This window comes from Drosophila takahashii, chromosome 2R (genome assembly GCF_030179915.1).
Source record: "Drosophila takahashii strain IR98-3 E-12201 chromosome 2R, DtakHiC1v2, whole genome shotgun sequence".
In the NCBI taxonomy this organism is placed as follows: Eukaryota; Metazoa; Arthropoda; class Insecta; order Diptera; family Drosophilidae; genus Drosophila; species Drosophila takahashii.
Window position 1 is genome coordinate 28460300 of NC_091679.1, and position 23297 is coordinate 28483596.

The 23297-nt window shown below is 46.9% G+C and overlaps 9 protein-coding genes across 53 annotated transcripts in view; 5 read left to right on the top strand and 4 right to left on the bottom strand.

The window, feature by feature from the left end:
* shot (dystonin-like protein short stop) overlaps nt 1-4998 on the top strand; it is an 84802-nt gene extending 79804 nt beyond the window's left edge. For 22 of the 45 annotated variants that reach the window (XM_070212747.1, XM_070212748.1, XM_070212761.1 and 19 more), the window contains 5 exons: nt 885-1078; nt 2328-2601; nt 2669-2852; nt 3386-3472; nt 3783-4998. In XM_070212747.1, the coding sequence (XP_070068848.1) occupies nt 885-1078; nt 2328-2601; nt 2669-2852; nt 3386-3472; nt 3783-3924 (881 nt within the window). In that variant the 3' untranslated portion in view covers nt 3925-4998. Of the gene's footprint in view, nt 1-884; nt 1079-2016; nt 2196-2327; nt 2602-2668; nt 2853-3154; nt 3221-3385; nt 3536-3782 lie in introns of all 45 variants that reach the window. The other 23 variants (XM_070212762.1, XM_070212764.1, XM_070212766.1 and 20 more) reach the window with 5 other exon arrangements.
* Nucleotides 4999-5551: 553 nt separating this feature from the next.
* On the bottom strand, nt 5552-7196 carry LOC108061601 (E3 ubiquitin-protein ligase RNF25). The gene is made up of 3 exons (XM_017147903.3): nt 7064-7196; nt 6933-7001; nt 5552-6871 (listed from the first exon to the last, which is right to left on the bottom strand). Exons 1-3 carry the CDS (start codon nt 7069-7071, stop codon nt 5833-5835), a joined length of 1116 nt encoding a protein of 371 aa, XP_017003392.2. The 5' UTR covers nt 7072-7196; the 3' UTR covers nt 5552-5832.
* A 35-nt stretch (nt 7197-7231) lies between these two features.
* On the top strand, nt 7232-8868 carry LOC108061593 (enoyl-[acyl-carrier-protein] reductase, mitochondrial). The gene is made up of 2 exons (XM_017147895.3): nt 7232-7546; nt 7946-8868. Exons 1-2 carry the CDS (start codon nt 7333-7335, stop codon nt 8803-8805), a joined length of 1074 nt encoding a protein of 357 aa, XP_017003384.2. The 5' UTR covers nt 7232-7332; the 3' UTR covers nt 8806-8868.
* Uba3 (Ubiquitin-like activating enzyme 3) lies at nt 8795-10261 on the bottom strand. The gene has a single exon (XM_017147894.3). It carries the CDS (start codon nt 10216-10218, stop codon nt 8866-8868), a length of 1353 nt encoding a protein of 450 aa, XP_017003383.2. The 5' UTR covers nt 10219-10261; the 3' UTR covers nt 8795-8865.
* A 395-nt stretch (nt 10262-10656) lies between these two features.
* On the top strand, nt 10657-13193 carry tum (Rac GTPase activating protein tumbleweed). The gene is made up of 4 exons (XM_017147897.3): nt 10657-10926; nt 10987-11917; nt 11974-12761; nt 12814-13193. Exons 1-4 carry the CDS (start codon nt 10848-10850, stop codon nt 12888-12890), a joined length of 1875 nt encoding a protein of 624 aa, XP_017003386.2. The 5' UTR covers nt 10657-10847; the 3' UTR covers nt 12891-13193.
* A 357-nt stretch (nt 13194-13550) lies between these two features.
* On the top strand, nt 13551-14564 carry LOC108061490 (modular serine protease). Its single transcript, XM_017147720.3, has 2 exons — nt 13551-14322; nt 14383-14564. Exons 1-2 carry the CDS (start codon nt 13551-13553, stop codon nt 14562-14564), a joined length of 954 nt encoding a protein of 317 aa, XP_017003209.2.
* Nucleotides 14565-14994: 430 nt separating this feature from the next.
* Nucleotides 14995-16442, top strand: Echs1 (Enoyl-CoA hydratase, short chain 1). Its single transcript, XM_017147707.3, has 4 exons — nt 14995-15113; nt 15185-15303; nt 15485-16206; nt 16272-16442. The coding sequence occupies exons 2-4, from the start codon at nt 15207-15209 to the stop codon at nt 16335-16337; spliced, it is 885 nt and encodes a 294-aa protein (XP_017003196.3). The 5' UTR covers nt 14995-15113; nt 15185-15206; the 3' UTR covers nt 16338-16442.
* Nucleotides 16443-16540: 98 nt separating this feature from the next.
* On the bottom strand, nt 16541-19560 carry LOC108061486 (uncharacterized). The gene has a single exon (XM_070212147.1). The coding sequence runs from the start codon at nt 19544-19546 to the stop codon at nt 16553-16555; it is 2994 nt and encodes a 997-aa protein (XP_070068248.1). The 5' UTR covers nt 19547-19560; the 3' UTR covers nt 16541-16552.
* Nucleotides 19561-19743: 183 nt separating this feature from the next.
* LOC108061460 (uncharacterized) lies at nt 19744-23191 on the bottom strand. The gene is made up of 3 exons (XM_070212148.1): nt 22979-23191; nt 19932-22650; nt 19744-19882 (listed from the first exon to the last, which is right to left on the bottom strand). The coding sequence occupies exons 1-3, from the start codon at nt 23108-23110 to the stop codon at nt 19758-19760; spliced, it is 2976 nt and encodes a 991-aa protein (XP_070068249.1). The 5' UTR covers nt 23111-23191; the 3' UTR covers nt 19744-19757.
* Nucleotides 23192-23297: the final 106 nt, after the last annotated feature.

A 23297-nucleotide genomic window follows, 5' to 3' on the forward strand; every position in this document is an offset into this window, starting at 1 on the left:
GTTTGCCATTTACTTTACTCATGCTCATACTCGTCGCTTCGTTTAACTTTGTAACCAATAGCTGCTACAAGTCCATAAAAAACACACACCAACGCCCACCAAAAACTTTCCTGCCTACCTACTTTACCTATTTCCTATTAGCTAGTTATATTAACCAGGTTTCTCCAAGCAACATCTAGTGGTAGTCGAAATAACCATTTTATATGTATAATTCTAAGCCAGTATTTTTGCTTTTTTGCTAACCCTATCCTGCTTTAGAACTAACATTCTGCTTTATTTGTATAACAGTTTATCATCCTCTGTTAACTAACAGGGGCTGTGCAGACTGTACTTCATGTCACTTTATGTTTAAAGCCTCACCAAATTCGCTGTGCGTCCTCTAGTAATTTTGAAATTTGTGTATTAATTTGTGTTATTCGTTTTTCGTTTTTTACTAATCCAATTTTATGTTTACCCCTTTTTCTTTTTTCAAAATGGTACCCCTTATTATACCGAAAATCGATTGAATATTGATAAATCGACCCCGATAAATATATACTCTTCGCTTGCGCTGCCCGCTCGCCACGCCCACGACCACGCCCGACATGCACCCGCCTGTGCCCACACCAAATACTAAACAACAAACAAATCCAAAAAAAAAAAACAAAAAAAAAAAACACAATACTGAAAACAAACTGACCAATACTTTGCGGTAACGAACTTTCGTTGTTATTGTTGTTGTTTATATGTTCGCCCTACAACAAAACATTGCCTATCCGTGTATATGTGTTATATGTGGGTGCATATGCCATGCCAAATGATGCATTTAATGTAAATGCATCTATGCATCTGCCACTGCAACTGCAATCGCTACCAAAACCAATGCCACTGTTACCCGGGAGCAGCCAAGGGACGCACTAACATAGAGCTACGCGAGCAATTCATATTGGCCGATGGCGTCTCGCAGAGCATGGCCGCATTCACGCCCAGACGTTCCACGCCCAATGCGGCCGCCACTGCCTCCTCCTCACCCAATACCCAGAATGGCGGCAGCTCCAACTTGCCGCCATATATGAGTGGACAGGGTCCCATCATCAAGGTAAATCAAAAAGCAAACAGCAAAAGAATCTGCAGCAGAAAGTTAAGGCGACTCTAAACCTTACTTCATTCCAATCAGTTTTGTCCTTGATCGGATTTGGTCCTTATTTGATTCTTCAGAAAAGCTAACCGAGGATGATACAGAAATCCAGTATTTCCCAAAGAGATTTCTGTTACCCCCGGAATACCTAACTTATTTTATCGAAAATTTTGCCTTCTTAAATTTTATTTACTTAAAAATCCATCTCACTTTGTTAGATTTTTATTTGATGTAAGAATTAATATTTCAATCAATCAATTCTTTTTAATCTTTTTTATTTAATACTCCATGGAATTTTATACATTTTTATTCCCTTTGAGGTGAAATTAATTTTTCAAATGAAGACAAAACCAAATTCGGAAAATATATTAGCTTTATAGAAGAGTAAATAATCCACCAATTCTGAAATTGATAAATTTTAATGGAATTGGAAAAAGGAGAGTAAAAAACCGTTAAATAGTTTACGACAAAGAGTTGAACTCTCACTTTAATCCCGACCCCAATCCCTTACTCATCCTAACATATCCTCATCCTGCAAGGGCACAAGGTAAGTGCTCCTTTGCTCCTACTTTGGGTTCGTTGTGTGTGTTGTTGACAAAGAAAAGCTCTCGCTGCTGCGCCGCCGAATCGTTAAATATATTATTTGTTTATATATCTGCATGAGAACCGAATACTTTCGTATCAATATATTTGTTTAACTCGTATTTTCCCAAGTATTGTTTTTGCGACATTTTTGAGTTTAAGCTAGAGTACAGTACACCCCACACCATTTATGATGAGGTTATTAGGCTATTAGGCCAGGTTAGGTTGTTGTCCACGGCTTAAATGATCATAGACCGTTTGCCAGCTGAAATAAATCAGTTCATTGTTGGTTAAACGTATCGAAATTAATTCCCTAGCCGACGAGCACTTGGCCGAGCTAATGCCAATCTTTGAGAAAATCCGCGCTCAAGACCAGGTTCCATGCGCCTTTCCCATTCACATGGGTGCCGGCGGCACGGTATTCGTCCGTTGCAATACCAGCCGCTCGGTGCCGCTGAGTCCACACGTTCTGCATTGTCATCCAACAACACACTGGGTAAGTTTGCAGCCGGCAGGAGATGGAGACGCTGCTCCAGGAGGAGTGCTAGAGTGCTTGGGTTCCATTATCACGGGGGTCCTGGATAAACTATGAATGTGTGTTAATAATTTATCTTTATTTTTTGTACAGGTACGCGAGCGTTCCGTTCGCTCCATACCCATGTCGCGCCCATCGCGCTCCTCACTCTCGGCCAGCACTCCCGACTCCCTGAGCGACAACGAGGGCAGCCACGGTGGTCCTTCGGGCCGATACACTCCCCGCAAGGTCACCTACACGAGCACGCGCACGGGCCTCACGCCAGGAGGCTCTCGTGCCGGCTCCAAGCCCAACTCGCGCCCGCTCAGCAGACAGGGATCGAAGCCGCCGTCGCGACATGGTTCTACGCTGTCGTTGGATAGCACGGGTAAGTAGTCGGTGGATTAACCCAATCCTGCAAGGAACCTAAGCTAATAACTTATATCCCTTTCCAGACGATCACACGCCCTCTCGCATTCCGCAACGCAAGCCCTCCACGGCCAGCACCGCCAGCGGCACCACGCCACGTCCGGCGCGACTTTCGGTGACCACCACCACGACTCCCGGAAGCCGCCTCAACGGCAGCAGCACCATCACCCGCAAGACCGCCTCCGGATCGGCCAGTCCAGCGCCCACAAGGTAGGCTTCTGCGATTTAATCACTCCAGCGAATCAATAAAAAAGGGGACATTTTGGGCGGGATCAAACACTTTCACTTATTCAAACTCTTATTAATTTATTATTTTTATTTTTACACTGTTCTCGGTGTACCGCATTAACTCTTGACCAACACACAACTCACATCATGAAACGCTAACTTACAACTCCAATTGGCATTTGAACCATTTGAAATTTGCTTGAACGCAACTAAACAAAAATGCAACTAAAACTCGTGCCTGCAACCCCTCCCAAAAAAATATAAAATATTATGTACTGAAACAGCAACGGAGGCATGAGTAGATCATCCAGTATACCAGCACTAACAGGCTTCGGCTTCAAACCAATTAGGTAATACAGCCACAAACGGCATAAAACACTTAACATAAATACCACCTACATACTCATAAGTTTAGGCTAGACATAAGATATAAGACCGATCATGTATCGTAGGCAGCGGTTATGGTTTACCTATGCTAACTATCGTTGTACTTACTACCCCCCAAACACGAAAAGCCGGCCATCACGGATTCCGATTAAGATACCCTCATTCGATTCCAAGTCAACATCGCCCAGCTCGACTACGAATCCAACCAGCTTGGGGTAAAGTTAATAAGCTTACAACAAAGACATTACCTAGTCAATATTCAACTCAGTCTATATCAAGTAATTATGATTTGTACTCGTCTAAAGTTATTGTTAAGTTTCCTCGTTTGTTATACCTTTTCCGAGCATGTAAATGTGTTGATGTGCATGTCCATGCCATAAAACCAACAGGACAACGACCAAAAATGCTTTTCACTAATGCTTAAGTTCGATTACCAGATTAAAATACATTTTTGTTATTTTTATGTGTTATAATGTATACCAAATTGTTGAGAATAGCGACTAATCAATGTATTTTCGATCCCAGGCGAAACATTAGCGGTAGCTCCACGCCCTCCGGCATGCAGACGCCGCGAAAGAGCTCAGCGGAACCCACTTTCAGCTCGACCATGCGACGCACTTCGCGGGGAACCACACCAACGGAGAAGCGCGAGCCATTCCGACTATAAAAACCGCTTAGGAGATGATGACAATAGAGAAGCAGAAGAATGCCAATATTTAAACAACATACACACAACTTTACGTACTAACTGCGCACTGAAGTTCTAAACTAAACCCAAACCCTCCTCAAAAATAACCAAGTCTACATTAGCAATGAATGTAGCGCGAACAGCACACAGTTCTAAAGAGACTAACTTTGAAGTGCCCTATTGGAGTGGAAGAGCGAAACAATTTATAGATGTTTATACTATATATATTTTGTAAAAGACACACACAGTTAAGATGAAAGGAATGCAGACATATAGCTAGCACACAAAGTTGATCAGACAAGCAACCTACTTACGAGTACTACTAATACTTATACAACCTTTTGCTACTACTAATTTGTAATGCCCACTACCTTTATTCACTAGTTATACACGTTTCCAAAATTATGATTTGTATATACTTATAAAGCGAAAAGCAAGCGTAAATTAATGAAAAATACACTCCAAGTGCTCTAAGGCAATTAAAAAATACAAAGAATAAAAACAAAAAAAAATATATAGAAAAAAATAAAACATTCGAATGAAATGTCGGGGCCTCTGCTGCAATCCAACTTGAGTTTAGGTCCTCCACTGGAATCGCCAGTCCGGTGGAATCCTAGCCAAGAACGGGGCGTGGCAGAGGCGAAACGGCCAAAAAAATAACTAAACCCGTTAAAAGAGATAAAATTTGATTTTGTTCTGTTATTAAACTAATAGGAAAGTGAAAATTGTAAGCCGCATAAAGAAAATATTTAATTATATACTAAAAGTCATTACTATAAGTTTAATTAATATTTAACTGTTAAGCGACAAAAACACACACAGATTTTGTATTGCATAATTATTTTGTTTTTTTATATGCAATATCAGCGAATGAATTACGAAGCAGATGGGGGAATGAGAACGAACCCGTTTATATAAATATTGTAAAATACTAATACTAAATTATTTTGTTGTACGAAACGAAAGAAATGCATTAAAACTCGTTTTTTGTAATTCTATTAAATTAAAACAATTTAAATGCGAAATAAACATTTACAAAAAATAACAACATAACCGAATGCCTTTTGATTTTTTATAATAGTTCCCCCGAAAGTAAAACTCAAAACACTGTTGTTGATTTCCGAATTTGATTTATTCATTAAAGTTCTCAATCGTAGTATTTATTTGACACATTGAAATTGAATTTTCGATATAATACCATTGTCGATCACGGCGGATCTCTGTTTGGTTTCCTACAAACACTCAATTAATTGTGATATTTAAATATGTGTGCATGCATGCTAATGCAGATGCCCTGTATCGGGATTCTCCTCCTCTGATGCCTCTTCTGACCTCCATTCACTGACTAGAAATGCCGCTCCAACTTCAATCGTCCAACTCAGTCAAGTACAAGCTGGGTTCTTACGTTTCTTTGTGCTACAGGGCCGCCAGAGAGAGAACTATTTATACTAAACTTCGAAGTGCTGTTGCAGATTATGCGTAAGTGGATATCAATACCGTCGTCTCCTCGATCTTCTCAATGCTGTGGTGTAATCTCGTCAACGCCAGCGCTGCCAGTTGGTGCTGCTAAATACATGCTCTACGCTCTAGCTATCAAAGGCCCTACTATAATATCGGATCGGCATGGTGCCGCAAGTCTTTTGTAAATCATTACAAATATCATTATAGTTAAGGTACAACTAAATATCATCATTAATATAATCCAAATTAGCTAACCCGGCTCGCTAAAGCTAACTAAACATAAATATATACGAACTTAGGAATTCACAGAAACGAGTGCGCCTCACGAAACAAAACCTGGGCCGTTTGGTTGTGGTGCTTCATTGTGTATTAGCAGCATGGCAACGCAATGGGTATCCGGATCCCCATCTCTCTCGGAAGCCATCGTCACCTGGCAAGCCCGGAGCTGGCTGACTGGGCCTTTGCCTGCTTGCCGTTGCCGGCATTCGACGAGGAGCCACCGGCGGTGGCTGGAGCTGCAGCCGCATTCTGCTCTCGATCCCTTTCGGCCCGATGGTGGTGGCCATGCTGATGGTGGTGATGGTGCCGCCTGCCGCCGCGATAGTGGCGCCGATTGTGGTGATAGTTATTGTTGGTCGGCTCCGGCATGATGCGCTGGGTCTCCTGGACGACGGGCGCAAATGTGGAACTTGTGGTTGGCTTGAGGGCCTCCTCCTTGGCCGGTCCCTCCAGCTTCTTGGCTGCCTCGGCCTCCTCGCGACGCCGCCTGCGTCTGATGTCCTCCTCCGTCTCGATGGAAATCACCGCTGCTCCCTCGGCCTTCACATCGATGATGGCTCCGCGACTCTTCTGCTGCAAATACAGCTCGGACATGCGTTGCTGCATCTGGCGCAGCTCCTCCGTGACCTTGAAGTCCGGGGCATTGAGCAGCTCCGACGGAGGCATGGCGCACTTGAGACTATCGGTTTCGTCGCCGATATGCTCGCGGCAGACGGGGCACAGCGCCTGGAAGGGATCGGCCGTCTTCTTCAGCCAGGCGGGCAGCTTATCGAACTCCTCCTGGTAGTTGCGGCGCAGGGCGTTCAGATGGCGGGCCAGGCAGTAGCTGTGCAGGTAGTGGAAGCACTCTGTGCGGGTGAACTCGTCGCCATCGGCGAATCCATACAGACAGACGACGCATTGGCCACTGGGCAGATTGCTGCCGCTGAGGTGCTCCCGCACCACCTCGATGAGGTCGAAGACGACCGGGAAGCCGAGGGACTCCTTGATCTTGGCATTGCAGGCGCTTCGAATGGCCTCCAAGCGCGCATCGTCCAGTCCTCGCGGACGCAGCAGCTTGAACGTGGGACTCTCCTCCGGATAGCCAGGTGTCGGGTGGACCTGCAAAGTGACGCACACGTACTGCTGCTCCTCCTCCTCGCCGGTCAGTGGAAGCACTGTGGTCTCAATCTGCTCCACATCGCCGCTTTTTGGGGATTCGAATATTTACTGCAGTGCCGCAAACATTTAGCAATATAGTGACCTACCTGGGCGTGCGTTTGATGCAAACATCTTCCATTAGGATTGCTTCCAACGATTCCACCTCGTCGTGTAAACTGCAAGAATCCACAATTGTAAAACAAACAGTAGGTACAATTTACCACTTTCGTGTGCTTACGCGTCCATTTTGCCACCGGTTAATTTACTTTTTTGAGTATTTCTTGGGGTTTTGTTTAAAAATCGATTTGAGACACCTGAAATTTAGCGAAAACACGGCGGCCGTTGTTTGTATTGCTGAAAATACCAAAAATGGAATTTCTAAAATCCCTAGAGTACGGTCGCACTTAAAAGTCACGACCGCTACTTGGATGTAACGGTCACACCGGCCTGCATAACAAATTTTCCATTTATTATTTTTAATACAAATATCCCTGTTATTAACAACAAATGTTGCGCCGAGGGCTTTTATCTGGCATCAGCCCCACCTTGGGGAGCCGTTACATGTCGGTGGTGGCCAAATCCTTGAAGTACACACAGCACGGCGAGCCGCAAGATGTACTGCAACTGGTGGAGGACCAACTGCCCGATCCCAAGGACAAACAAGTGCTCGTCAAGATTCTGGCGGCTCCCATTAACCCGGCGGACATAAACACCATTCAGGGTAAGCTGGGCACTAAGATTTATGATAATACTGTATAACGCAGCAGTGCGATAACCTGTAACCTGTAACTCGATGCTCTAGGTACCTCCAAAATTCTATTAACTGCACTTTAATTTCCTCTGTAGCTTTACTAAAACTTTTGAACTAAAACACTGGATTCCTGAAAACTCATAAAAATGCTTTTGAACTGTACTGTACTTTGAATTTTAAGTTTTCAAGGATACAGTTTTTAGGAGATATATGTATGTAGCTAAAGTCAAAAGTTTACTTAAATCCAAATTAAAATTTTTTTTTTTTTTTTTGTTATCCTGATTATTTGATTTTTGATTAAGTGATTCCTAAGAAATCGAATAACTCCTGTAAACCTAAAACCTTATACCTATCCTATATCCCACACAGGAAAATACCCAGTGAAGCCCAAGTTTCCAGCCGTTGGCGGCAACGAATGCGTGGCGGAGGTCATTTGCGTGGGCGACAATGTCAAGGGCTTGGAGGCGGGCCAGCATGTCATCCCGCTGGCCACCGGCCTGGGCACCTGGACCACCCATGCCGTCTACAAGGAGGATCAACTGATGGCCGTGTCCAAGAAAGTGGGTTTGGCGGAGGCCGCCACCTCGACGGTGAATCCCACCACCGCCTACCGCATGCTCAAGGACTTTGTGCAGCTCTCGCCGGGCGACACGGTCATCCAGAACGGAGCCAACAGCGCCGTCGGCCAGGCAGTACATCAGCTGTGCCGCGCGTGGGGCATCAATAGCATTGGCATCGTTCGCGATCGACCCGAGATTGCCGAGCTCAAGCAGATGCTGCAATGCCTGGGAGCCACCGAGGTCCTGACCGAGGCCGAGATTCGCACCAGCGACATCTTCAAGTCGGGCAAGCTGAAGCGGCCCCGCCTGGCCTTCAATTGTGTGGGCGGCAAGAGTGCCACGGAGGTGTCGCGGCATCTGGACAACGGTGGCGTGATGGTCACCTATGGCGGGATGTCCCGAGAGCCCGTCACCGTGGCCACGGGGCCGCTCATCTTCAAGGACATTGCATTTAGAGGCTTCTGGATGACACGTTGGTCCAAAGAGAACTACAGTTCCCCGGAACGTTCGAAAATGTTTCGGGAAATCTTTGAGCTGATGGAGCAGGGCAAGTTCGTGGCCCCCAACCATGAGATGGTGCCGTTGACTAACTTTAAGGACGCGGCAGCCGCTGCTCTGAGCTTCACGGGATTCACCGGCAAGAAGTATATCCTAAACATGAATGCGTAACTTGTTTTATTTACATATTTGTATAGTGAGGATTAAAATTGTTATCTACTGTGATACAACTCAGACCATCTCCACCTCATTGGACTGGTACTTCAGCTGCAGGGTCATGGCGGTTGGCGAGGTCACGTCGGTAACTGTCAGCTGCTGGCCATCCTGCAGGCCCAGTTCGCCCAGCGACTGCGTCAGATTCTTGCGCGTGGCCTCCTCGATGCTCTTCACCGTGGACATGTACAGAGTCCGCCGCTTGCCGTCCTTCATCACAGTGGTCAGAGCGGGGTTCTTCAACTGGAAGCGCGGCGAGTCGCACAGCAGCTTTATTACATCCTCCAGCGTGGTGGTGTTGGGATCCTCGATGGGCAGCGACTGCGGCGTGTTGCTGCAGGCCAGGCAGCTCTCCGACTTCTCGGCCTCGTAGGTGTACGTGTAGATTCCATCGAGATCGTTGAAGTTCAGATAGTTGGCCATGCTGTCGTAGCAGCTGGTGGCCAACTTGAAGATCTCCAGGGCGCAGGCGGCGGCTATGGCGGCATTCGTACTGGCCACGGCGGGGATTATGTGCTTGACCACGCCCTGGACCAGTCGATAGGTGACTCCGGTGATGTTGAACTCGTTGGCCCGCTCCAGAGCCCGTTCGTAGACCCAGCCAATGTGCTGCGGGTCGTCGCCATCCAGGGGCACGCCGAAAGGATTCTGTTTCTCCCACTGAATGATCTTCACGTACTCAATGCAGTGCTCCGGCAGCCTGGGCGTATTTGCAATGGTGCAGAGGGGATAGTTGACCTGCGGCGGGAACAAGTCCAGGGTGCACTCAATGCAGGCCGAGAAGCCGGGCAGAATGACGCGGGCGTTGCCCTTGAAGCCCTCGGTGCCGCCATCAATCATGGGCACTATGGAGGAGGTGTCTATGCTGCCGTCCTCCTCGTAGCGCAGCATGGAGAGCAGCATGCCGTTGATCCAGCGCCGGGCCACAATCGAGTCCAGGCCGCAGACGATCAGGTGGAACTGCTGGTAGAAGGACTCGTCGAAGTCCTGGATCTTCTTGAAGTGCGGCGTCACCCGGCAGGTGGGCACTCGGCCGTTGATGAAGCGCGCCGCGCACTCCGCCTTCGAGGCGCCGATGTCGGTGCGCCGAAAGAGGAACTGGCGATTCAGGTTGGACAGCTCGATGGTGTCCATGTCGATGACGTGCAGGTTGCCGAAGCCCATCAGAGCCAGATCCTTGAGCAGCTCGCAGCCCAGGCCACCGGCCCCGATGATCAGAACCTGGCACTTGGTCTGCAGGAACTCCAGGTTGTCCGGCGAGGCCGAGAAGTCGTCCTTGCAGAAGGGGCCCTCGCGCTCCAGGATGTTCCGCAGCCCATTGAAGCGCTTGCTCTGCAGGATCAGGCCAGGATTGGGCGAGTGGACAGACATTTTTGAAACAAAATCGAGACCTGCGATGCGTTTAGCAGCACTGGTTGACTTATAAATATTAGAGATGGAAGTTTTAAATTGTTTTTATTTTATTTATAAATTATTTTAAGGATAGTCAAACTAAAATATGTACAAATTTTAATTTATAAATATCAATTAAAGTATGTATTTTAAATATTCAGCTAGACAATACTATTTATTTTCGATAGTTATTTCCGCCATGTGTTTCCACTATAGTCACCGCTTTGAGTTGTTGCAACGTCTCCCTCTCTCTTTCTAGCACATATACTTTGCTCGCTGTTGCGGATTTGGGTCGCTGAACAGGCTGCATCAGTCTGAACAGGCTATAATATTTCGGGCGATCATACCGATATTTTCCTTTTATGTGACAACCCTACTGCTTATTTGATTTATCCACAAACGGTCACACTGCCTTCATGGCGTCAATTTGAAAACAACGGAACTTGAAAAAATCACCGCGTCCTTTGCAGCGTGCTCCCTTTCCAACTCGTTTTCGGTGGAAATAAAACAGATTTTCGGCAGAATTAGCGCTGAATCAGGGCAACCAGTGCACAGGCAGTCCCTGTGAGTGAAAACCCATTCACAGATATTCACAGAGCAAAGCGAAAATGGCGCTCTCCGCCTTGGCGTCCTTTGACGATCTGCGACGCTGCATGCAAGTGCTGACCGATGGAACGGCCGAGGAGGGTGAGTAAAAAGAGCCACAGGCGAGCCGAAGGAATCGCTAAATCCTGTTTTTCCATCCAGAATTCCTGCGCTTCCTGCGCATGTTCGAGCAGTACCACGAAAAGTGCGCTGGCTACGCGGCCGAGACGGCGAGGATCCAAAGCGAGCTGGACAAGTCGCTGACCAAGATGGGCGACCTGGAGGGCAAGCTCTTCCACGCCCGCCGCATCATCGACATGGAGATCAAGGCGCGTCGCCAGGCGGAGCACGAGCGCGACGCCATGGAGGGCAAGATCATGGCCGTGGCGGATCTGCTGCGCCACGAGCGCAATCTGAACAACGAGACTCGCGACAAGTTGGCCTTTCTGCACACACTGCCCTCCTCGAGGAAGCGCAAGTCCCTGAATGCCGTGCGCGAGGACAAGTCCTACGGCGACATCAACTCCACCGGCTCGCTGCTATCCGATCTGTCCATTACCCACTCTGAGGACGACTTCCTCGATGTGCGCACATCGAAATCGTGGCGGGAGCACCGACCCTCGCTGCCCAAGAACCAGATTCCCTGTGTGGGCAACAAGCGATCGCGCCTGAGCACGGGACTCAATGGCAGCATGTCCGGGAATACCCCAACCACCGGCAAGTCGCGACGCTCTGGCGTCGGCATCGGAGTCGAGCAGCACACGGTGGATGTGGGTCAGGGCGCTGAGCGCTTTTGTGCCACTACCAAGGTAACCATACCCCAGGATGGGCAGGGCGTCATCCGGGCAGAGTCGACTATCGAGTCGCTGCCGGTTATTGGCGGCCACGAGAGAATCGGTGACGGCTTGTCCTCGACGCCACGACGATCTGTTCTCAAAGAGGCCACCGCTCCGCCGCTGACGCCGGTCAACGCAATGGCTTCCCACGTGGCCGAATCGGGAACTCCGCTGCAGCATCGTCCGCTGATGAGGAACCACACCTTCAGCCAGAAGACGTTCTTGCGCGGCGACAATTGCGTGCAGTGTCAGAAACGGTTCGTAAATAATAATTCTAAATATTCATTCATTAAATATGGTACTTTTTTTGCAGCATTCGGTTTGGGGCCGTTGGCCTGAGATGTCGGGATTGCCCGGTGCGCTGTCACATCGACTGTCGGTATCTACTGACCGTGAGCTGTGTGCCCCAAACGGGAACGCCCACGATGAAGACCATGACGGGCTACGTCACAGACTTTGCCCCGTCCATTGCGCCCATGATTCCGGCTCTGATTGTGCACTGTGTCAACGAGATAGAGGCCCGCGGCCTCACTGAGGTGGGCCTCTACCGGCTGTCCTCGTCGGAGCGGGAGTACAAGGCCCTGAAGGAGCAGTTCTTGCGCGGCAAGGCCACTCCGCATCTGGGCAACACGGACATCTATGTTTTGTGCTGTTGTGTTAAGGATTTCCTGAGGTCTCTCACCGAGCCTCTCATACCGACCAGCCAGTGGAAGGACTTCGCCAACGCTGTGCAGAATCCAGACACCAAAGTCGCCCAGGAGATGCTGTACAAGTCGGTGAAGCAGCTACCTCAGGCAAATCGGGATACGCTGTCCTTCCTCATACTGCACTTCCAGCGCATTGCCCAGTGCCCAGTCGTGCTAATGCCGATCGATAACATCTCGCTCATCTTTGGGCCCACCATTGTGGGCTACTCCACACCAGATCCAGACCAGCATGCGATCTACACGGAGGTCTTCACCCAGAAGCAGGTGATGAAGGCGTTGCTCGAGCTGCCCGTTTCGTTCTGGGAGCAATACATCGTTATAGATCCAACAAGAACGCCGGCCACAGTGATCAAGCGGGTGCCCAGCAGCAAACATGACTTGCTGTCGCTGTATGGTGAGTTGAATATGGTATTCAAATGATCTCTTCCTAACCAGCTTTTCCACAGCAACTCCCTTCAAAGGCGGCACCATTAAGAAGCGAAAGTTCTTGGGCACGCCGCCGGCATCTGGCCACAAGAAATAATGAGCCTTTCCTCGTTGGAAAGCATTTGACGTGTTACTTAAGTTTACTTCAAGTATTTGCAGTTTTTTGTTTCCGCCCAGCCATCCCCGAGCTGTATTTATATTTGTACCCAACTAACACTTGGAATTTTTCTTTATAATTAATTCGAGCGATTATAAACTAAAGCCCTATATTCGTACTAACAAGAGTATACTCACTTTGAGAATTATAGTAGCATACGCATATGAAAAGCAATGAGAACAATAAAACAATAGTTGAATAAATATAAAGAATATAAGGATATTGAGATCCGCCAAAAAGTAATAGCTGTATTTATTGGATAATACATTTCTGACACCATATTAATATAATTATTTTACAATCTTTTTTTAATACAAAGAAAGGGGGAATATCTCGTGTGCATTTACCATTATAGTAGAATTACAACTAATATTAAAAATGGGATACATGGCGGGAAGTCCAACTGATAAGTTTATCTGAAAGCAAAAGCCACTGAAATGTACATGCGAAACAATAATCAGAGCCGCTCAGAAAAGCCCATGACAGCTTTTTACACTGCTATCGTCATATCATCATCAAACAGGTTTGGATAGCTCCCCTTTAATAATACCCTTAACCGCGACATGGAACCAGCAGTCGGTCGATTGAAACCTATTCGAAATGTTGAGAGCGCATCTGAATCGATTCCTGGAGCTTCTGGTTCTTCTCTCCTTGGCGTTCGCCATTTGCTCTGCAGCGCCGAATGCCACGAACTGCGGTCATCGGTGCGGCGGAGGCGACTGCATCGAACTGGACCAGCTATGTGACGGAGTAGCCAACTGCTTGGATGGCTCCGATGAGACGGTAGCCATGTGCCAGAACGTCTGGTGTCCGGGCTATGGATTCCGCTGCAGCTACGGAGCGTGCATAGCCAGCACGGCGGTCTGCGATGGCGTGCGGGACTGTGTGGATGGATCCGACGAGGAGGGATGGCTCTGCCGGGCACAGATGCAGCAGGCCAACTGCGACAACTGGGAAATGTACTGCTCCTCCGGCCAGTGCATGCCCTACTCCAAGCTGTGCGATGGGGTCAGGGATTGCCGGGATGGAGACGACGAGCAGGAGTCCCTCTGCGAAGGAGTCGCTCTACCAACAACTACTGTTAGATCAACTACTGTGACCACGGAAAGCGATGTCATTAAGATAACTCCCACTGTGACCATGATAATGCGACCTGGAACCAATCTTATTGAAGAGAAAGGGGAATGCACGATTCCACAGCTGCCAAATGTGATAGTTAAGCACTTTACTGATGCAATCCTAACTGCCGGATCCAGAGTAGCCAATGGCACCCGGATTTACTACGACTGTCCAGCTGAGCACTCACTAAAAGGAGAGGATCGGAACATTTGCAAAGACTCTTTGTGGATTAAAAAGTTTCCTTATTGTGAAAGTAAGTTTGATACTCAATGGACTTTTTAATTTTATTTAATTAATTAACCTTAATTTTTAGCACCCCAAGCCTTCATCTTTAGCCTGGTAATATCAATATTTGCATTCCTAGTCGTTGTATTGATATTCCTGATTTGGCGGGTTCGTCGGGAAAATGGAGAAAGGAGGCAACGTGAGGAGCACATTTGGCTGGTGGAGACAAACAGTACTAATCCCAGACAACCTGGTATACCAAAGGTCTAAGGATTAGCTACCGTTAAAAGTTCTCCTGTTCAAAGTATTAAATGCTTAGAAAGTTTAAATTGTAACCGTTTTAGTGCTGGCAAACTCTGTTAAACCGCTGTTAAAAAGCACTGTTAGTTTTAAAGTATTCAGACTAGTAAAATGAATCAGATCATTTTGCACTATTTAGTTTTAAGATCTGTAAAATTTTTATTTATTTATATATTAGGCAAATTTAAAATCTCTGTCTAGTATTAAAGCTTATGTTTTTTCTAGGTATCAAGTAAAGTCACATTTAGGGTATATTAATTAGTGACTAGCGCAGTAATTTATCAGTTATACAACTTGTAGCGTTAGGAAGCCAAAACAATATATAATAGTAATAAATAAAAAAATACATAAAAAATAAGTAAATCATCCAATTTCGTCTATATATAAATAATTACTATAATGTAAAAACACTTGTTGCTGTGACTAAACTGTGACTGGGAATCGTGGCATTTTTGGATGTTAAGTACACGTTCACACTTTCCCGTCGAGTGCGCCAATATTGCTCCAGTGCTTCGCAGCGTAAGTACCCCGCACTAAAGTGGTTCCAAAGAAGATCCCCCCATTGATTAGATAACGAATTGCACTTGCAGCCGGTTAAGTGTCCCCTTGAAAATGGCCAACATTGCTAAGATCTTCGCCTCCCGTGCCCAGGGTGTCCTGCAGGCAGCCGCCCGCCAGCCACAGGTGGCCACCCGTTTCAGCAGCTCCTGTAAGTATATTAGGGATTCCAGACTCCAGGGGGATCAAAGTCCATCCGCTTAGTGGCCATCTCCGCCCTGAGCTGGAAAATCAAGATATCAAGTGCCGGTTTCTGCCTTGATCTTGGTACTTTTCCAGCCAAACAAACATTGATTGCGTAACGATCACCTCATGATGCCGTCTCTTTTCAGCCACCAACAACTGGGAGTACATCAAGACCGAGGTGGCCGGCGAGGGCAAGAACGTGGCCGTGATCACCCTGAACCGTCCCAAGGCCCTGAACGCCCTCTGCAATGGCCTGATGAAGGAGCTGTCTACCGCCCTGCAGCAGTTCGGCAAGGATCAGAGCATCGCCGCCATCGTTTTGACCGGCAGCGAGAAGGCCTTCGCCGCTGGAGCCGATATCAAGGAGATGGTGGGCAACACCTACTCGCAGTGCATCCAGGGCAACTTCCTGAACGACTGGACGGAGGTGGCCCGCACCCAGAAGCCCATCATTGCGGCCGTGAACGGTTACGCCCTGGGCGGTGGCTGTGAGCTGGCCATGATGTGCGACATCATCTATGCCGGCGACAAGGCCAAGTTCGGCCAGCCGGAGATCGCCCTGGGCACCATTCCCGGAGCCGGTGGCACCCAGCGTCTGACCCGCGTCGTTGGCAAGTCCAAGGCCATGGAAATGTGCCTTACCGGCAACATGATCGGCGCCCAGGAGGCCGAGAAGCTCGGTCTGGCCAGCAAGGTGGTGCCCGCCGACCAGCTGCTCGGCGAGGCCGTCAAGCTGGGCGAGAAGATCGGCACCCACTCGAATCTGATCGTGCAGCTGTGCAAGGAGTCCGTGAACACCGCCTACGAGACGACGCTCCAGGAGGGTCTGAAGTTCGAGCGTCGCACCTTCCATGCCACCTTCTCCACGGTGAGTTTGGTTGTAGATCTCCTTTCTGCACCATCTAATTTATTTGATTTCTTCACTCTTTCTAGGCTGATCGCAAGGAGGGCATGACTGCCTTCGCCGAGAAGCGCGCGGCTAAGTTCACCAACGAGTAAGGCCGGATGTTAACCAGATCCCTGCCCCAGCCAGCATTGCATTTATATTCTTGTAACAATCAAAACTTTAATCGTGATAAATTGAAAATGTATAATGTACGATAATTTGTTAGTACAGTTTGTGGCATGCTGGCCCGGCTGTCATGTGGTAATCCATGCCTATAAATATGGTTTACCCACTTGACAGTCGGACTGCAAGCCACATTGCCTTGCTTTTAATCAAAACAAAATAAGTGCATGGGTGAATTGGTTGGTTTGGTGGATTGAACCCTCTTTTTGATGAGGAGCTTGGAGGAAAAGCTAGTTGGAAAGGCGTGTGCTGAGAAACGATGACTTCGTGAAGGAGACAGGACATCCTCCCTGCACTCTATTCCTCCGCGCATTCTTCCCGATTTTGAAGGACTTTTGCTGTGCCTCGACACATCGGAGTCATCGCAACATTGATCGGAATGTCGGCGTCTTCGTGATCTCGAGAAGTTTTCTTTATCCCTGAGCCCGGAACAGTGCGGTGTAAACCGGAAACGTTGGCACTTTGGTTTAATCAGACATTGTTCACTGAGTTCCGTGGTTAACTCATGGTTTCGATAGGTTACTAGTCCTCGACGTATGTCCGGATTTCTCGGCTCCATTGCTCGTGAGGTGAGTAGGTAATCAGTACATGGCCTGCACTTCTCCCTGTATCTTCTGGCCTTCTTCCGCTCCCGGTGTTCCTCCCACTCTCGTTGGGCACGGGATATCAATGGTCGAGGAGCTTGGCAGGGTGGTTGGGGAACTACAGAGAGAACACTTGACGGACTGCTCCAGTTGCTACAGCTGTCACTCCTACATGACTTCTTTGGTATGAATTTGGATGGTCTTGTGGAACAGGAGCTGTTCTGAGGAGCTGACCTTTTGTACGTAAGCCTTTCGGAGCCGGAAGAGAATGGTGCCTTAGTCTTCGGACTAAACTTTTCCGTTTTAGAATGCCGAAATACACGTGGACTGGAAGTTTTTTGATTTGGCCTTGCCCATAGCTTGGGATCTCTTGGTCCTCGCACATCCTGAATTCTGGCCTGATCCTTAAAGGTGATTTTTCTGTCTGCCGGAGAGCTATTTCCATTGCATAATTTCATTACAGGTTTCGCTTTATAAGAGGTATCCCTTTTTTTAGCACCACTTGCACTGGAATTTCTGGGTCGGACACTATGTCTTTGTCTTTCGCTTCCCGATTGGTTTGACTTTAAGTGGAGTCCTTTGGAGCCTGGAAATAGCAATCGCTTGGCAAAGGCGTGCAGTCTGGGCAGCAGGCGTGGCTTCTTGGGGATGAGTGCGTCTGAATCCGAAATCAACTTGCTTGAAATGACCCTTGACCACTTTAGATGGCTCTTGCTTACCACATGCTCTTCATCGGATGTCTCTGGGCTTCTGATCCTAGTGTCTCCTGGAAAGAAATCCTTTGGCTTTCTAACATTAGAACAAGATGGGCCAGTGTATTGATCATCGAAATCAGAGATAGATTTTTCATCGGTTGGGATAATTGTGGATCTACTGCAGGTACATGATTCCTGATTGGGATCTGGATAACTCCGGCTGAATTTAAGTGGTCTATCGGCCTCCTTCAATCTTTTGGTCTCCTTCACCTGGCTTCTTATGTCCGGATTCGTTTGCGACCAGTAGTACGAATAGGGCTTACTGTCCGGAAACATTTCCCGCTGGTGGAATTTTAGTTCCGCGAGACGTCGCTTCTCCGCCTCCCGAATGTCCGGATCGACGGCGGACCACATATAGCAATATGGCGGTGGCTTTAGCTTCTTGCACTTGGGAATCGGACCACCGCATCGATCAATTATCTTCTGTTTTTCGGAGCGCCGTACAAAGCTCTTGTAACCGATGCAACCTTCCTTGCAATTCGCTGGCATTTCTATATCATTCTGTTCATAGAATTCGGTTCGATGAGGTCGTTCCACAAGATGACTGGAGATGGATGCATAGAAACTGTTTTCTGGAGGAGGTTGTATCTTACAATCATCTTGATCTGGGTAAGTGTTACAATCCTTCTCCCTGGAGGCGATGGGACATACTGTATTTTCACTGGTGATGTTAGTCGGGCGGCAGCTCTTCTGCTTTTTACAACCTTTTTTTGCACAGCTCACATAATTAGCTCCTTGAATGGCCTTGAAGAAAGGACTATTCTCGTACTCGATGCAGCGAGGATCTCGGGTTCTTCGAAATCTCTCAGTCTTACCAGGACATATAGAACGATTGCAGGTTTGCGGCAACCATTTCGGTTGATCAATTGGGCAGGGACAATTCTTTATTTTTTCCAGGGGTCTAGCACTTGATTCCGCTGGACAGCTGACCATCAAACTGTCTTGAGATCTGGAAAGCGGTGGCTTAGGCGACTCCTGATTAACCATGTGCGGAACTAAGGATGGATTACTGACATAAATTCTATGAAGTCTGGTCCCTTCCAGCTGGCTTTCCATAACCCCATCGACATCTTTCTCCGTTCGAACTAATTGATTGTTTTTCTTATTTTTGGCAAATAGGAAAGAGCGCTTCTTGTTGGTATTGGTTTTTTCTTTCGGAGGCTCCTCCTCACTTAAAGATGCCGGCGGGAGGACCTCCTTTTTCGGAGGACAGGGGCAGGGACGATGGTGACGGGTACAGGCCAAATTGGTGCAGGTGAATTCCACAGGAGCCGCAGTATCGATGCCCGGACGCATGTGACGTCTCTTGGCCGCCGCATCGTACTTGTAGTAGGAGAAACTTGGCCTGCGGCAGAGATACTTACGAGGCAGCTGCTCTAAGCCCCGCATTCTGGCATGATGCTGCTTGAGGAGGCACAGGAACTCCGGGGACACCCGTCGTCCTGGAAGAGAGTAGGTTGCCGCTCTGTTCCTCCGGCGAAGAGCATGCCTTATGGGCACCCGAAACCTGAAGCAAAACTTCCGTTTGCATGGCTTTCTTGCGGCTCCTCCAGCGGCTGTGGATCGTCGGGTATCCAGATACCATTCCGCCGCCTTGTCGTCCACATCAAAGTACTTAACGCCACGTCTGGCCAATCCTGGCGCTCTCCCGAATTCCTGCTGGGCAGGAGGATCGTGGTGCAGGCTGCAGCACCTCAAGGAGTCCAGGCAGTTGTGCCCACAGGTCAGGAAGTCGTAGTAGGAGGTGCAGGTGTTCTGCAGGTTCATCTTCTTTACCTTCAGAGCACTTAAAATATTCATAGCGATAGGGGAATTTTGTCCTATTAAAATCTAAAAAATTAGAGAAAATAAGCAAGTTATACAAAGGCTGGTCGATTGACATTGAGTCACAAAAGTAATCGGAAAAGTTATTAAAATTGTATAGTCCAATGTTTTTAAAATCAAATATTAGGTCTACCGACTTGTGGGACGTAATATCGTTTCTTAAGTTTAGGATCTGATATTTGAAGAGCTAGCAGTTCTTTGGACAACACATCTGCTGTTCCCATTCCCTTCTCCTCATTTTAAGGTAATACGACCGAAGTTCATTTCGACGCAGTTGGGCCTTAGTTTTTTGTATGAATTCTGGGTCCTTGCCTAAAAAAGAATCATGTTAGTAGAGATCGGAACATAGGGTTTAACTTACCTTTTGAAACCAAACTGCAGAGGCAGCAGTCGCATTTTTCCCTTTCATTGAACTTCTCATCTGCATCAGAGGATTTCTTAATCTCAGCTTGGTCAGATTCCATTTGGCCCTTCCACACTTTTTCACTGTAGCGACGAATTTTTACGGGCTTCAGTGGCGACTTGGCAAAGTCCTTGAACTTGTTGTAGATCCCTGCAGAGATTTCCGAAAGATGTAAAGGTACATTGGGCACCGTCAGTACCTCACTCAAGGTAGGGTACTTTTCTGGCGGTTTCATCGTTTCCTCCAGGCTATTTTGGGATATTTTGGTCGGCTGAATATTTCGAAGCCTAAGAATGTTCTCCGCTACAAAATCCCTCGGGGGTTTTGGGGGTCGAAAGTCCTCGCGTATGGCCACCTCCTTCATAAGCTCCTGGATGCGAGCCTGCACAGCCGCCCGCTCCTTCGTGTAGAAAATCTGCTGCCACCGTTCCCGAGAATCAACATCCCTGACTGCCTGGTTCTCACGGATCTTAACCTCCTCGCCCACCGATCTTAGGGACAAGGTGCTCTGGCGGTTGGCGGTGGGATCCGGAGTCCCTTTACTGGACTTGGACCTATGCCTGACCCGCTTTGGCTGGGATTTCTTTCGGGCCTTTTCCACCTTGGCAATGCCAGCTATGATGTCGTTCATTGTCTTCTTCAGGCCGTCTTGGGCATCGTAGTCCTCCGGAAAAGTGGCAAACAAGTCTTCCTCCGTATCCATGGAGTCGAGATCCTTCTTTTCCATCCTCCGTATCGGTAACAAGGACTGGGCAATATCCGCTGTGCTGATTACCGATCCGCCAATTCGCTGGCTCTTATCCAATGGAGTTGGGCTGGACCTCCGATAAAAAAAGCTTTTCTCGCTTTTCAAGTAGGAAATCGGATTCTTCGAATTCATCTGGCGAAATATTTTCCGATCTGGCATTGAGTTCTTTATGTAGTGGTAGAATTTCTTGAGGTTTATTCTCTTACCAGGCACAGAGGAAAAGTGATGCTTCGAAGACCGATTTGACTTTAGTGATAACTGATCGAAATCACTGGACGAACTGGATCGGAATTTTGGTGGTCGTTGTGTGCGCCTTGGTGATCCACGATGTCGTGACAATCGCGATTCTTTGGCTTCCAGAATTGTCTCGGAATGTCGCAAAACCTCGGGCTCTTTAGCCAACACTATTTTTCCAAACCTTCCCGGAACGCTTTGGTCATTGGAAACTATTCTTTTTTCAGAAGGTGGGGAAACCTCTGGAACTTTGGTTGTTTTAGAAGAACCTGAATTACTAAAAGAACCACCTTGAAGTGGATAATTTGAATTGATGGATGATTTTTGACTGGATAATATTGGCTCCTGGTTTATCTGTACTGAATATAGTTCGCTGGAGGATACTTCAAGGGGTATTATTCGAAATCGGCTTCTCAATGACCGATTGAGTTCTGGTGTTTTGGTTTCTTTGCCCTTGAGCATTTCCCCGAACGGTTTTGTCATTTGCCTGTTGCTTTCTGAAGCTCGAAGGCCATTTCTTGTAATTGGTTTCTTTTTCAGCTGAGACTTCTTAAGTTTGCTATCGGCTTTCATTCGAAACTGACTTCTCAATGCCCTATGGCGTTCTGGCATTGTGGTTAAATTGCCCTTAAGCATTTCCTGGAATGGTTTGGGCAGAGTTTTCCTTGCCTTTTTAACATCCTTATGCCTGTGTGTTTCGTATTCCTGGAGTCCATAATTTGGCTCTACCTTTTTTTTCATATGGGACTTCTTAATTCCGGGCGTTTTTCCTTCATTACTTATCTTAGTATCCAATCGAGTCGTGCTCTTTAGATTTCGAATGCGTTCTGGCATCTCAACATCCCTGCCTTTTATAAGTTTTTTAAAGGTCTTAGTTTCGGTTTTTGGCAGGCTTTTAAGCTTTTTCCTAAACATCAATGAAAATTTGGCACCGATTTTGGTAGTTTTTACTTTTGCATTTTCATTTGGTGATGCAACTTTTAAGCGATTAGTTGATTTTAGAAGGGGATTAAGTTCGGAAATCTTGGAGGCCTTACCCCTAAGCATTTTATTAAACAGATCGGTGTACTGAGCTGATTTTTTTCTCCTGTGGGGTTCGAAAACATCTAAGTTGTGCATACTCTTCAAAGTAGAATGCAGTCCGGGCACCACAGTACGCAGTCGCCTTACTTTCTTCAAATCATTGCTAGTCAATCTCTCCTTGGAAAATGTTGTATTCCCATCTTGACGTGGTGCTAGATTTCCTGTTTGCGAAGGGTTACGATAGGGGCTTAATTTATGTTCTCCCAATTGAAGGTTCCGACGAGCGTTCTGAGCCTGGTTAAACTCAAAATATTGCTTGAACTTTTCCCGAGCTTCACGTTTCCTGATCAGATTCTGAATCAAAATGTTCTTCTTTTCTAATTCCTGAGCCTTCTTATTTTCTTTAAGTTTTTCTTCGTGCCTCTCGCGCCATTTCGGTATTGGTTTTTGTGCGAGGGGCGCCAGGGATCTTTGAGCTATTAAAGTGGGTGTCTCATACGGGTGGCCTTTTTTTCCAGGCGAAGCCATTTGATCTCCAATTATAGTAGGTCTTGTCTCCCTCTTAAGCTTTTCTGTTTTTCCTTTTCTGCGATGACAGCACATTTCGTATGCATCTTTATCGCTGATTTTTGTTAACTGTTCTCCGTTATTAACCAATTGTTCTTGGAGGCTCTACAAATTTAAAACAATATTAATCTTCCCATATTTCTTAAGGGGTTACATTATTAGTTGTTTGCGAAAAATTAACAAAAATGTAATATTTCCTGCTTTAAATCCCAGTCAAATAATAATTTAATTACAAGAGCAACGTTATATAACAAACTGTGCTATTATTTTAGATCGATTTTCTTTCCCTTTAAATAAGCGGAAAAACCTTAAAAAATATGCTTTTAGGCTTCATTTTAGTTTAGTCTAACCTTAAAACATAAAAATAAAGTAACCACCCAATCATTTTGTGTGCAATGTTCTTCCATCTTTTTTATTAAAGACGAAACTTCACCTGAGGATTGAGTTTATTCCATCCATTTTTCTTGTTTACTGCACAGTAATTTTGTATCTTCTGTTGTATCTCCTTGTAGGAATTCTGTTGGTAGTTACACCAGCAGACGTTTGATTTTTGGAACGCAGCCATAGTAGATCGTAGATGGTCGGAACGCAAGTATTCCGCAAAACTAGCAATTTATTGTAGTTTCCTGAAATGTAAGTCACAATTTGAATTATAAATCAAGGATGGCCACACTGACCGCGCCTAACAGCACGCTGTTAACGGTTTCCTAACAGAGCCGTAAGATAACGCTTATAACGGTAACATTCTGGCT